This window comes from Amphimedon queenslandica, unplaced genomic scaffold (assembly GCF_000090795.2).
Source record: "Amphimedon queenslandica unplaced genomic scaffold, v1.1 AMPQUscaffold_13465, whole genome shotgun sequence".
NCBI lineage: Eukaryota > Metazoa > Porifera > Demospongiae > Haplosclerida > Niphatidae > Amphimedon > Amphimedon queenslandica.
In genome coordinates this window covers 45,283-59,468 of record NW_003546299.1, presented here as the reverse complement: position 1 = coordinate 59,468, position 14,186 = coordinate 45,283, and the positions used below count along the sequence as shown (strand labels likewise).

Here is a 14,186-nt window from a genome sequence, read left to right as displayed (position 1 = left end):
GATTATGTTCATACCAATTAATGCATTCATAGACATGCAAGGTATGGCTAGTGTAAATAGGTATTTTCTTTACTCTAATATCTATGGTGGTAGCAGGTATCTATGTGAGGAAAAGGTTGCCACAAATTTGTATATTAAAAAAGTAATAAAATAATAAGCATAGAAAGACAATAAGTTTTTATTAGATACATGATCGTGTATAATTACAAACTGCATAGCACTTCTTGCTTTTCAAAAATTTAAATACACTTTCTTAGAGTACCAAGAAATGTTTTAGCAGAGCTTCTGAACTGCTTGTCCCTCATTATAGCTATAGCATCAAAGATTGGTATGCTGTTAAAAGACGTCCTCCCTAGCAACATGATCACGATAAAAAAAGCCGAATTATTGTGGAGCGAAATAAACTGGACAATATAGAGAACAAAGGCAGGACTGGTGCAACCAATGACGCTCATCAATAATATGAACATGGTGAGTGTTACTTGAAAATTTTCATCTCCTGAAATGGACTTCCGAGACTTCTCAAGGTCATGTTCACATATGCTTGATTCTCGGCCTCTAGGCAAACTTCCTTTAATTGTACTCATATTTACCTGTACAGTAGCAATTGATGAGAAACTTGGACTAGGAGAGTGTGTAGTGACTGCCTGGCTTGAAATCTTCCTTACTTTGTATGCTTTGTAAAATAATATCATGTACATGCAGAATGGGATGATAGCACCAATGAGGACTATAGTGACAACACTAGCAAGAACAAAGTAATAGCATCCAGTTGAACAGTCGGAATATGCAGTGCAGATCTTGTTGGTGGGGACATACGTGTAACAACCCATCACTCCTTTGAGAGGAAGGATGACTCTCAGAAAAGTTGTAAAGTACACCATAATCAGTAAAATAATTAGAATCTTCTTTGAGTTCCTCTCGTACACAAATGGAAAGAATACAGAAACGAATCGATCAAGGGTTAAGATAAAAGTCATCATGAATCTGAAATATGCGAATCCATCATTGATGATGCCTAAAATGTTGCACATAGCCTCACCCAGCAGCCAATCCCTAGCAATACCAGATACAAAGATTGCAGGAGGAACAAGTAAGGAATAGGCAATCTCAACTACAATAATCTGTATTGCAATGTACATGAGTCGTTGGTGAAGACTGCGATACTTGATAATGATGATTAATATGAAAGCATTCAAGAGTAATCCAACAATACCTGTCACGAGAGCAATACTAGCTTGAACATAGCTAATAGCAGGAGGAATATTGAGTGATGGCGGAAAGTCTGGTGGAAGACCGCAGGTATAATTTGCATCCATTATCAATTTGCTTCTCTGCCAGATACTGAAATTCCAGCCTAAAATACCTAATCCCGCCTACGCAAAAAAGTAGGGCGTGGCCTCGTCTCCTTGACAACTTTGCTATTCAAACAATCAAAAATGATGGCAGGAGGAGACAAAACTTCTGAGCAGCTTGAAATGGTCAATACTATAGGCTTTAATGGTATTTAGACATGTTTATGAATCAATAATTCCAATGTCCCGTCCTGATTAGGTCGTGTGCCTAATGGCCTCCATGTACATCCAGGAGGAGAACACATCATCTATCCACTGGGCAGTACAGTCATTATACAAGACCTTGCTTCTAAAAAGCAGCAATTCCTCGCCGGTCACTCTAACTACATATCCTGTTTGGCTTGTTCACCCTCTGGACAGTATTTGGCATCTGGCCAGGTAAGAATTACTGTCAATTACATGTACATGTACATGTACATGTACATCACTTGAATGACATATGGTCTTGTGAATCTACCTGTAAAATGATTCTACATGTACATTTCCTTTTCATGTTGTATACATGTAATTCTCATAGTATTTGTCCAGCATACTCCAATGATGCATGTATATACATGTACATGTACATGTATGTGAATTGCATGTACTGTATGTATATATTGTTTAATAGGTGACCCACATGGGTTTCAAAGCTGACGCTATTGTCTGGCGTTTCAATGACGACGACGAAAGGATCTACTGTCGACTCACCCTCCATCGGGTTAAAGTGCAGGCGATAGCTTTTTCACCGTCAGATAAATACCTGGCGACCCTAGGAGGGACTGACGATAACAGGTATGCATGACATGTAATTAATGCTCTCTTTTAAGGCCTTTTCACGGTGGCACAATTTTCAAAGCGCTTTGTTGATACAGCTGAAATAATGCGCATTGATCGTGTTCACACTAGCAGCTGGATTATGTATCATTTTGTGTTCTTGTTGCCATTGGTTTACATTGATCGAAGCGCATCACTTCACATCAATCCACCTCTCCAGGTGAAGTGAGAGTGATGCGCATTGATGCGCATCAATTTGAAACCACTCTAGTGTGAACAAGATTAATGTGCATCAATGCGCATTACTTTGGCCAGTGTGAAAAGGCCTTTATTATAGTCTCATTCCCTGTATAGTCTTGTTATTTGGGATCTTGAGAAGAAGTGTGCACTCTGTGGACACGAAGCCGCCATGCAAAGCGCCGGAGATGTCTACACGATTGCTTTTAGTAAGAAATCCGATAGCATTCTAGCCACAGGAGGAGAGTAAGGAATATAGATAAACAACACGGGATCCTCATTATAATTCCTATAGCCTCACGTTACGAGTATGGGAGGTATGCGTGACAGAGAAGACTCGTAAAGTTGTACCAACAGATTGTAACCTTGGCCAGCTCAAACGTATCATTAATAGTATTGAGGTATGCCTGTAAATAGGTTAAGTAACGTATATTCATAAAAACATGTGTACTAACTTAACAGTTACTCCTACATAAACTGGCATGTACGATACGAATCCATTATTTTCATGTTTGAGCCTATTTTGGGGAATCATGCCATCCTTATCAACTGAGAATGAGACAATGAATGAAAGAATGAACAAAGAGCTCTGAGGCTCGGCCCTGTAGAGTGTTTCCTTAATAAATCTGTTGCCATTTTTATATACAACTATGCTCATGATGCCATCTTGTTTCATATTTCATATAGATGTGTGACGATGGGTCAAGTATGTTATGTGGAACAAGTACAGGTGACACTCTTTTGGTTAATGTGAACACGTGTCTATTGAAAGAATATGGACCACAGAAAGAAAAGTACAGCCTGGTAAGGAGTTAAAAACCTTGAGCATATCATTGAGGGAAATAAGAATGCAGAATTTGTTGTTAAGAAATATTAATGGTAATAAAGAGCCAAAATTGCAAGATATTTTTGGCTCCTTCCTTGCTACCACCTTCTATATTAAGAGAGAGAGAGAGAGAAAGATAGCAAGAAAGTTGAATAGTGACAATATTTTGTAGCCTTTTTGACTCCTGTGTCTTTACAGGGTGTATCTGTATTGAAAGTACTACCGTCTGGGGATTTCCTTATTGGAACTGGTAATGGAACTGTTGCTGCTTTGAGGGGAAAGACTTACAAATGCTTCAAGTCTGCAACAGTCGAAGGATCCATCACTTCCATAGCAGTGAGAGGCAGCGGTCATCAGTTCCTCGTTGGAACGTCTGTTTCCCAAATCTACTTGTTCCAGTTTAATGATTTCACATATGAGCTCCTCAGATCCTGTCATGCAGACCTCATCACTGATATATGCTTTCCAAGGTATTGATAAAGATCTATTATTACATTATATAATATTTTGGGATTGAATATTCTTCCACATTAATTGCTGCATCAATTAAATTTCATCCTTCTCTGCTCTTCAATACACATACATTGTGTGTGTATATCTATTCTATTATTTCTTTTTTTAGAGAATCTTCAGAGTTGTTTGCGACCAGTAGTCACAATGATGTTAGGGTATGGCATTCCAACACTAGCAAAGAGCTCCTCCGCATTCAAATACCAAACCTCCTCTGCAATGCTTTGGAGATCACTCCTGATGGAAAGGGAATCATAACAGGTCAGTATAGGAATTAAAGATTGAGAGCTAAGAAAAAAGGTATTATAATATTATTTTTTTGTAGGTTGGGATGATGGAAAAATAAGAGTGTTTTTGCCCGAGAGTGGCAAACCAGCCTATACAATTCACAATGCACACAGCAAGGTATGGTAGAAATAAATTCATTTTGTGTACAAATGCTTGATAATTTACATGTGCATGTGCAATTGTGCATAGTACAAGTATGTCACATGGAATAACACAATATTAAATTGCATTACATGTGATTTAGCTCATGATAAAGTTTCATTCATAGTGGTATATGTGCAAGCAATTATTGTATGAGCATTCATGTACAATTCCTGTATTATATGACGTACGCAATCTGCTTTATTGAATTAATGTCACTGAGAGTTGTTTTTGTGTAAACATTCTGTTTAGGGTGTAACAGCGTTGTCGGTCACTTCAAACAGTAAGTCAATTATAAGTGGAGGAGGAGAGGGCCAGGTTAGAATATGGGATATATTTTCAGCCAACAATCAGAAAATGAAGATTGCACTTAAAGAACACAAAGGTATGCACATGTAGTATTGTTTCTATTATGATTGGGGTCTTTGGTAGCAACTTTCAAAAATTTGTAAAAAATCCAATTTTGATCAAAATCAGCTCAAATTTTATGCAACATAAGTACATGTACTTGTATATGCATCAGAAAAAATGATAAAAAAAATTCTCAACTTTTTATTTTTGACAAAATTTGACTGATGTCCCTTTACTATAGTACAGGGTGTTAAGCCTGATTTTGGAGCAACTTTAAAAATTCATAAAAAATTTAATTTTGATCAGAATCAGCTGAAACTTTCTACGCAACATAAGTACATGTATATGCATCAGAAAATATTATAAAAATAAAAAATTCTCAACTTTTTATTTTTGACGAAATTTGGCTGATGTCCCTGTACTATATAGTACAGGGTGTTAAGCCTGATTTTGGAGCAACTTTAAAAATTCATAAAAAATTTAACTTTGATCAGAATCAGCTGAAACTTTCTACGCAACATAAGTACATGTATATGCATCAGAAAATATTATAAAAATAAAAAATTCTCAACTTTTTATTTTTGACGAAATTTGGCTGATGTCCCTTTACTATAGTACAGGGTGTTAAGCCTGATTTTGGAGCAACTTTAAAAATTCATAAAAAATTTAATTTTGATCAGAATCAGCTGAAACTTTCTACGCAACATAAGCACATGTATATGCATCAGAAAAAATTATAAAAATGAAAAATTCTCAACTTTTTATTTTTGACGAAATTTGGCTGATGTCCCTGTACTATAGTACAGGGTGTTAAGCCTGATTTTGGAGCAACTTTAAAAATTCATAAAAAATTTAATTTTGATCAGAATCAGCTGAAACTTTCTATGCAACATAAGTACATGTATATGCATCAGAAAATATTATAAAAATAAAAAATTCTCAACTTTTTATTTTTGATGAAATTTGGCCGATGTCCCTGTACTATAGTACAGGCTGTTAAACCCGATTTTAGAGCAACCATAAAAAACCAATTATGACTGTAATTCATGCACAAATTAAGAACATTAATTTTATTGCATACATGTATATGTATCAGAAAAAAATAATATTAGAATAAAAAATTCTCTCCTAGACAAAAAATTCATACAATAATTATCTATTTTTTCAACTCTTTTAGGAGCTATTTCTTGCATCAAAATCAGAAGAGATGATTTGGAAGTAAGTATTTTTTGTCTGCCCTTTAGTGAAGGAATTATTTTTTGTTTTTATAACAACCAGTGTGTGACAGCATCTACAGACGGAACATGCATCATCTGGGACCTAGTGTAAGTGATTGAGTGAGATTAGGTAGCTAGTGAACCTACATATATTGTACAATAATAGCTTCAATAGCTATACTTGTGCATCAATACTTATACATGTACATTAGTTAGTGTATAAGTTTAATAATGTGTGTATCTTCCTTGTACAGTAAGAATACAAGAGCTCAAGTGTTATTTGCTAATACACTATTCAAAGCAATTTGTTACGATCTTCAAGAATGCCAAGTCATAACTGGAGGGACAGATCGTAAAATTGGTTACTGGGAGACTTACGATGGGTCACAGATAAGAGAGCTGGAGGGATCTCAGACTGGGAGCATCAATGGAATGGATATGTGCCAGAACCTCTTTGTGACTGGGAGCAGCGACAAGCTCATTAAATTGTGGAAGTATAACGAAGGAGAAGTCACGCACATAGGTCAGTAATATAATATGATAATTTATTAATAATTATGCTAATTTTTGTTTTGTTCATGTAGGCATTGGTCATAGCGGAGAGATTAATCGCGTCAAAGTGTCTCCAGATGGCCGCCACATTGTCAGTGTAAGTGCTGATGGTGCAATAATCCGATGGAGGATGCCTGTGCATCTACTGGAGAATGAAGAGGAAGGAGCAGAAGGAAAGGTAACAGGATCAACTGAACCGAACGAGAAGCCAATAACAGACGAAGAAGAAGAGAAAGAAGAAGAGGAGAGAGAAGAAGAGGGAGACGGAGAAACTGTCATCAAGCAAGAAGAGGAGGAAGAGGAAAAAGAGGGAGAAAGAGAAGAAGGAACACCTGCTCCTAATGTAGAGACTGAATGAGCTACATTATCATACACTTACACACAGACACTAACACACACTATCATCAATAGGAGGTACATTAAAATTACATTAACAATAAGATGCATTAGTGTCTATTGTACAATACAGTCGGTGTTCGCGCATTGCTTGAGAACATCATTTCTCATTCACCTGTATTATATTAATAGGCAATAGGTATGAGCATGAATATAGTATTGTGTATTACAGGGTGATGCATTACTCCAGGAAACACACTATAATGGATAAATAATAATTTCTTATTGTCACAAGTGCTGGCGCTCTAATCTATCAAAGAGGTTGTCGTCTTCTGGATCATCTCCAAAGAGATCATCATCGCTACTAGAATTACCGTTGGGATCTGAAAGCATTGTCAGCATGTTGTCTAGCTTCCTGTGTAGAATAAGAGGAAGACACAACAAAAATAAAAGCATGTGTCAAAAATGAATCAAAAACAAACTCTCAAGCTTAGCATTAAACATTACTATCTAAAATATATATATTTTATTTTTAAGAACTCACTTCCTACGATTTACAGTCGTCTTTCGTCTCTTCAATGAAAATGCTGTTGCTATCATGATTGCAACAAGAGCTATGACGCCAACACTGCCAGAAACAGCTACAACTATTGACATGTAGTTCCTCTTTGATGAATGATTTGTGGTTCTGGTTGAAGTTGGTGGTAAATCTATTAAATCAAAATAATGACAAGATTAATCGATAGTCTTAGAACAACAATAACTATTATTGTTCTGTGTTTACTTTACAAAGTGCATAAAGATAATACTATACTTAATCTACCTTCATCGCAATTGCCAAGTTTGTTGTCATCATTACAATTTTTGACTGGATCCAGTGGGACTAATTAAAATATAAATATTATAATTTCTAATTTCTTGATACCTTTGCAAATATTCCGACAATTCTCGAGTGAAGTGAAAGTTGAATTTTCGTTACGTATCGAGCAATCTTCCTCAAGCAGCACACAGTTCTTGACGAGAGGGTCGTACCAAAAGTATGAAGATTTTGTTGCAATAGGGGATCCCTTTTCATTATTACCAGTTTTGTAAAGAAGGCATATTTTACTACCAGTACATTGAGAGAGAACAGTCAGAACACCTTGGGCTGAAACTATTGAGAGAAAGAAGAATAAAGAGAAAATTACAGCTATTTTTACCAAGAATGACAGCAGTTAGTAATAGTAATAAAGCCATGGTTTATTCCTTTCTTCCTCCAGTGGTAAATGACTGTGTGTTTATGTCTTGTGACTATCCTATGATTCCTTTTGCAGTCAATGCATCGTGTGAACACGCAGCCCAGACGCCGAAACTGGGTTAGATTCTATACTGAAATTCTCATGTTAGGAACCAGATTTAATCACTGTATAAACCGGCGGTTGCATCAAGTGCGCATGCGCAGACTGTGGTGAATGAGTTTTTGATGGTGGAAAGTGGAGGGGCTCACAAACTAGAAGAAGATAAAAACAGAAGATGTCTGCTCGTGATCAGATGAGTAAGATGTTAGACCAACTAATGGGACAGAATAGAGACGGTGAGTTTTTAAAATGACAACTTTCCAGAAGGAGGCACTATTATGTCCTTGACCACACCCACTGTTTTCTATACACAGTATATACAATACTACAGATCAGACCTTTGATTAATTGTGTTAATGAAATGATTCATTCCTTGTGTTATGATCACTGTTAATTGACGTGAGTTATAGTGGCCGTGAGTTAACCAAAGCACGACATTTTAGGTGGGAGGGACGAATGGGTAGGGACAAGGCTATAAAAACATGTATACATTACATTATTATTATTATACGTTATTTATGTTTCAATGTGTGCTTAAACTTTTATTATCTCTACCGTACCTGATTCTGTAGACCATTTCCCTTCCTCTAGGAAACGATAAAAATAAAGAGAGACGCTTTTCTGATTCTGACGTCTGTCGGCCATTTTTATTGGGCATATGTATAAACGAGCTCTTTATTAATACTGTAAGCTATCATTATTGTTAATAATGGCTGGATTAGGCTATTCTGAATTTTGTCTCCTCTATTGCAAACCACAGCGTGAAGAGATGGGTGATTGCAATAAAATACACTCAATTGCATTGAAGAATGAGTACGAGAGAGCACAGCAAAGACGGGATTATCACTACGAGGAAGAAGTTTTGGAGTATCTTCAGTCGTTTATCAAAGAGAACGAGAGGAAGATCGAAACCAACAAGAAAAGGATCGAAAATGTTGAGGAAGACACAGTCCAGCAAAAACTAGTAATTGGGATATTTTATAAACATTACTGAACCTTCTTTCCTCTTTTGTTTTATTTTTTTATCCCAACACTCTTGCTCCTTTCTCTCCCAAGGCTCAAGAGATTCACGAGTGTGCTGTCCTTATTGGCGAGAAGGTCACAAAGTCGGAGGCCCTAGGGAGCGAGGGCAACATTGACGAGTCTCTACTTGTCCTCCAACAAGTCGAAGAGATCAAATTGAAAAAGAAGAAACTTGAGGACGAATATCACTCTCATTTGCCTCGTCATGCACAGCAGCAGCAGAAACTGAGAGCCTGTGAAGTTTGTGGGGCATTTCTTAGTATGTATGATAATGATAGAAGGTGAGTATGCTCAGGCAGTGTTATTGGCTTAAAATTAATGTGTGGCTCTGATTTGATCATGTGCTATTGCTGTTTTTTTTTTTGTTAAAGGTTGGCTGATCATTTTGGTGGGAAGCTTCACATGGGGTTTGTTCAGATAAGGGAGAAGATGGAGTCCTTGGAAGTAAGTGAGAGTAAGGGAGAGTAATGGACTCCCCTGGTTTTTTTAGGAGATCATAGCAAAGAAGAAAGAACGGTTGGAGAAGGAAAGAGAAGAGAGGAAGATGAGAAGGAGCAGGTTTGTTTTTGGGAATGCTTTGGTATAGCAACGTAATCATGTTTTTAATGAATAGGAGCCGTAGTAGAGAAAGACCATTAAAAGATACCGAGGATGGTGAAAGAAACAGAGACAGGGATAGAGACAGAGAGAGAAGCAGGGATAGGGACAGAGAGAGAAGCAGAGACAGAGATAGAGACAGAAGCAGGGACAGAGATAGGAATAGAAGCAGAGATAGAGATAGAGACAGGGATAGATCGCAGAGGAGAAGTTATTCTAATCAAGACAGACGCGAAAGAGATAGATACAATGGGTAAGAGAGAGAAGAGTGACAATGCGTTTAATCAATATTATTATAGGTCAAGAGGACGCAGTAGGAGCAGGAGTAGAGAAAGACGTTGATAGAAAATATTTAAAAATACACTAAAATTTAAATTAAGATGCTCCTCCTTTTCACCTCCTCTTTTCTTTATAATGAACAAAAAAATTAAAATATTAAGATTTTGATGCTTCAGTTTCTTTTGAGACGTATCCCTGTACTGTGTGATTCCACTAAGTCCTCATTGACTTATCGCTGTTCCTACCTGCCATTGGTTACAGCAGGTTATAATATTCAGGCGAAAATGTCGAGCACGTCTACCTCATCGTGTTTAGTTACTTTTGTCACGTGTCCCTCTATGGAGGTTGCCAGAGATTTGAGCAGGTAATGCCGTAATGGTAGCATAAATCATAGGTGGAAGTTCAAATTTAAAGTCTTTGAAAACTGAAAATAATTATAATTTTTTTCAGAAATATTTTAAGGTCCAGGCTAGCAGCATGCGTTAACATCATACCACAAATAACATCAATGTGAGTTGATTAGTTGAAACAAAAAATCAAAAATAATAATTATCTCGATTTAATATATATAATTGTAGATATGAATGGGAGGGCGAATTACAAGAAGACAGCGAATTCCTAATGGTTATAATATTAATAATAATAATAATAATAATATCCTGTCTGTAGGTTGTTAAGACTTCAAAAGATCAGATTAGCTCGTTAACTAGTTTTATTGAACAAAATCATCCATATGATGTACCAGAAGTGATTTCAACTGAGGTATAGCTGAGTAATTAAGTATTATGCATGCAGAAAATGTGCAATGTGATTTAGCTTAAATTTGACAAAAATAATGCCATGTAGCTGTAGCTATAAATGTATTTTATTCTGCACAGATAAATCATGGCTCCAAAAAGTACTTGGACTGGGTAATGTCTAGTACAAAGATGCAGCAAGAAAACTAGCCTAACTCTTGGTGCATGTAGTCTACTCTGCTTCATGTTAACTATGTCTGGCATTATATTATTGGTTACTTTGAAACTTAGTTTCATTTTGTTGCTAAAATATTAACACTAACTACAAAACACAAAACACTACATTAACAGATCAGTTCAAATGTAATTGTCTCTTGGTTCAAGGGAAAATGGTTCATCATTAGCGCCTGAAGCAGAGCTTGATGGACTTTCTGAATTGCTGATCCCTCATGATAGCAATGGCATCAACGACTGGTATGCTATTGAAGCTTGTCCTCCCAAGGAGCATTATCAAAATGAAAAACGTTTTCTGGTCATGAAGGGAGAGAAACTGAACCATGTAGAGGACAAAAGCAGGGCTCGTGCATCCAATGACAGACAGCAGAAGTATAAACATTGTGATTGTAACTTGGAGGCTTTTCTTGTTTTCTGCAGACAGCGAAAGGTGTCTTGACTTGCTTGATGTAACGGAAGGTCTGATTTGCCGTTTAGTTTTCTGATCAGTAAGGTCATCGTCAAATGCAGAAGGAGCACTGGCTAGCTCTGGATAGACTACAGATCCCTTTTGTGATGTGCAGCTCTTCATTTCCTCGGATGGGGTACTTGGAGCTGGTACCATTTTCTTTGTTGCTTTTTTGACTCGGTAAGCCTTGATAAATAAAATAACATACATGGATAAAGGCAGTAAGGCTCCAACTACAATAATAAGAATAATACTAACGAACACAAAGTAATAGCATCCCAGTGAGCAACCACTGAATGCCGTACAGATCTTGTTAGTACTAACATACACATAGCAGCTCATTATTCCGTTGATTGGAAGCAGAACTCGGAAAAATGTCGTACAGTAAACTAGACCGTGCAAACCAAATAGAATCTTTTTAGAGTTTCTTTCATAGAAAAACGGTGCAAAAATGGAAATGAATCGATCAAGAGTTAAGATAAAAGTCATCATAAATCTGAAATATGCGAATCCATCATTGACGATGCCTAAAATGTTGCACATAGCCTCACCCAGCAGCCATTCCCTAGCAATACCAGATATAAAGATTGCAGGAGGAACAAGTAATGAATAGGCAATCTCGACTATAGAAATTTGTATTGCAATGTACATGAGACGCTGGCGAAGACTGCGATATTTGATAATGATGAACAGTATGAAAATGTTCAGTAATAATCCAATGATACCTGTTACTAGAGCAATACCTGCCTGGATATAATTGATAGCAGGAGGAATATTGAGGGATGGTGGAAAGTCTTCTGGAAGGCCGCATGCATATGATGATTCTAGACTGCTGTTGTTCATGTTTCTACTGTTCCAATGCACTTCAGCTCTGCATGGAAGCTTTTTATAACAGCAGTACGCGTAAGTTACGTCAAAGACACGCCTACTAGCGCCTCGACTCTAGTGTACTCGCCTCTCGACCTCCTCGCTCGCCTATGATCTCAGAGCTAGCTATGTCCAATAATTCCACTGATTATAGTTATCCCTGTGGTCTTCCACCTGACTTTCCTCCATCCTTTGGCATTCCTCCTGCTATCAATTATATCCAAGCAGGTATTGCTCTAGTAACAGGTATCATTGGATTATTGCTGAACATTTTCATACTGTTCATCATTATCAAGTATCGCAGTCTTCACCAACGACTCATGTTCATTGCAATACAAATTACAATTGTAGAAATTGCCTATTCATTACTCGTTCCTCCTGCAATCGTTGTATCTGGTATTGCTAGGGATTGGCTGCTGGGTGAGGCTATGTGCAACATTTTAGGCATCGTCAATGATGGATTTGCATATTTCAGATTCATGATGACTTTTATCTTAACCCTTGATCGATTCGTTTCTGTTTTTCTTCCTTTCTTTTATGAGAAACACTCAAAAAGAATAATATATTCATTACTAAGCCTGGTCTATTTTACTACATTCTTTCGAGTCCTCCTTCCAGTTAAAGGAATAATGGGCTGCTACATATACGTCAGTACCAATAAAATATGTACAGCTTTCTCCAATTGTTCATTTGGATGCTATTATTTTGTTCTTGTTAGTATTGTGCTTATTATTTTTATTGGGTCAATTCTGCCACTAGTAATGTATATGGCGATATTCTATAAGGCATATAGGTTACGAAGAGCAACCAGAAGAATTGTCCCTGAAAATTTGTCAGCAGAATCTCAACGTGGAAATGAAACCAAGATTTTAAAGGAATCTTTTCAGGTGACAGTAACAATGTTCATACTCTTGATGTCTGTCATTGGGTGCACAAGCCCTGCGTTTATTCTTTATATTGTACAGTTTTTCACTAATATTACACATGGAGCATTCTTTGCTGTTGTAATGCTAGTTGGAAGGACAAGTTTCAACAGTATTCCAGTTGTTGATGCTATTGCTATCATGAAGGACAAGGAATTTAGGGAAGCTGCTAAAAAACTCATCTTGTCTATCAGAGAGAGACTGTAACTGAATTGACATAACTTAACATATATAAATAATTATAATGATATTATTTTCAGATACAATTAGCTATTATTTTGTCATAAACATTGACTTAAGTATGAGTATAGTGGCACTAGGTGCAGATCTGCTTTATGTTTTGCCATATCCAGTTTTATCACTATTTTACTTGTTATTTAGTGATGAATTTCATTCATTGTCAGTGGAAGAGTGGAAACCAAAGCACTAAAATAACGCTTATGCGATCCGGCTGTTATGATGTCGAAGCTAATATAATAGGTGTTACTATTAAGTTGTTGTACCCTTTACACTGGCTGTCCTTTATAGAGTTGTCCTGTCCTCTTTTATGTGCAACATAATTTTTTTGCAAAGCATGCCATATACAAAGAGGCTAAAGGCCTCCATACACTAGGCAACATGTTGCTAGCAACTTCTGTGGTTTACTTTGATCTTGTAATCATCTTGTTCCAAAAATAGAACAGAATTCTATTCTTAGACACAAGATCAAAGTAACCACAAATGTTGCTTGCAACATGTTGCCTAGTGTATGGAGGGCTTTAGAGCACAAAAAGGATTGTTCCTCAAGAAAAAGTTATTAGTCGCACATGAAGCTGCACCGGAATCTCAAGGTGAAAGTGAGTGACAATAAGCCCCACATGAAGCAAAATATTAAAAAATACTGCAAAAATAATACTGGAGTGCAATCATTTTTGTGTAGACTGAATGATTGATTGATTTTTTGGGTGGAGCATTATGGCCACGTGGAGCTGAGTGTAGATGTCAACTTGGTAAGTCATTTCTCTAAAGTTAAAGATAATTCTCTCTCTTTTTAGTTTCAATTTATGCTCATTTCCCTTTTCATCTTTATGGGGAGGAGTACCTCCAAGCCTTTTGTATCCATCACATGATCATGATCCCCCTGATGACACCAAGAAGAAACAACGAGAGAAACCATTACACTTAACTCTCGA

The 14,186-nt window shown here is 36.8% G+C and overlaps 5 protein-coding genes across 7 annotated transcripts; 3 read left to right on the top strand and 2 right to left on the bottom strand.

Annotated features, from left to right (window-relative positions):
* Positions 1-99: 99 nt before the first annotated feature.
* LOC105312208 (melanopsin-B-like) lies at positions 100-12,082 on the bottom strand. 2 transcript variants are annotated; one of them, XM_019994783.1, is made up of 2 exons: positions 11,703-12,082; positions 100-969 (listed from the first exon to the last, which is right to left on the bottom strand). In XM_019994783.1, exons 1-2 carry the CDS (start codon positions 12,065-12,067, stop codon positions 240-242), a joined length of 1,095 nt encoding a protein of 364 aa, XP_019850342.1. In that variant the 5' UTR covers positions 12,068-12,082; the 3' UTR covers positions 100-239. The 2 variants fall into 2 exon arrangements, with proteins under 2 accessions (XP_019850342.1, XP_011402977.1); XM_011404675.2 differs by lacking the exon at positions 11,703-12,082 and having other exon boundaries at positions 100-1,345.
* On the top strand, positions 1,425-6,694 carry LOC100640870 (cilia- and flagella-associated protein 52). Its single transcript, XM_003385387.3, has 14 exons — positions 1,425-1,503; positions 1,555-1,733; positions 1,966-2,129; positions 2,466-2,594; positions 2,644-2,749; positions 3,036-3,152; positions 3,373-3,644; positions 3,797-3,945; positions 4,010-4,089; positions 4,366-4,498; positions 5,642-5,682; positions 5,743-5,789; positions 5,936-6,204; positions 6,266-6,694. Exons 1-14 carry the CDS (start codon positions 1,440-1,442, stop codon positions 6,589-6,591), a joined length of 2,076 nt encoding a protein of 691 aa, XP_003385435.3. The 5' UTR covers positions 1,425-1,439; the 3' UTR covers positions 6,592-6,694.
* On the bottom strand, positions 6,750-7,891 carry LOC100639727 (uncharacterized). Its single transcript, XM_003385378.3, has 5 exons — positions 7,769-7,891; positions 7,495-7,722; positions 7,393-7,452; positions 7,114-7,279; positions 6,750-6,984 (listed from the first exon to the last, which is right to left on the bottom strand). The coding sequence occupies exons 1-5, from the start codon at positions 7,803-7,805 to the stop codon at positions 6,858-6,860; spliced, it is 618 nt and encodes a 205-aa protein (XP_003385426.1). The 5' UTR covers positions 7,806-7,891; the 3' UTR covers positions 6,750-6,857.
* On the top strand, positions 8,008-9,959 carry LOC100635350 (putative RNA-binding protein Luc7-like 2). Of its 2 annotated transcripts, none has more exons than XM_003385428.3 (8): positions 8,008-8,142; positions 8,498-8,592; positions 8,667-8,870; positions 8,963-9,210; positions 9,301-9,373; positions 9,420-9,487; positions 9,543-9,779; positions 9,826-9,959. In XM_003385428.3, the coding sequence occupies exons 1-8, from the start codon at positions 8,082-8,084 to the stop codon at positions 9,866-9,868; spliced, it is 1,029 nt and encodes a 342-aa protein (XP_003385476.1). In that variant the 5' UTR covers positions 8,008-8,081; the 3' UTR covers positions 9,869-9,959. The 2 variants fall into 2 exon arrangements, with proteins under 2 accessions (XP_003385476.1, XP_019850344.1); XM_019994785.1 differs by having other exon boundaries at positions 8,221-8,592.
* On the top strand, positions 9,953-10,858 carry LOC100640743 (divalent-cation tolerance protein CutA-like). Its single transcript, XM_003385386.3, has 5 exons — positions 9,953-10,169; positions 10,256-10,315; positions 10,384-10,429; positions 10,475-10,567; positions 10,684-10,858. Exons 1-5 carry the CDS (start codon positions 9,973-9,975, stop codon positions 10,750-10,752), a joined length of 465 nt encoding a protein of 154 aa, XP_003385434.2. The 5' UTR covers positions 9,953-9,972; the 3' UTR covers positions 10,753-10,858.
* Positions 12,083-14,186: the final 2,104 nt, after the last annotated feature.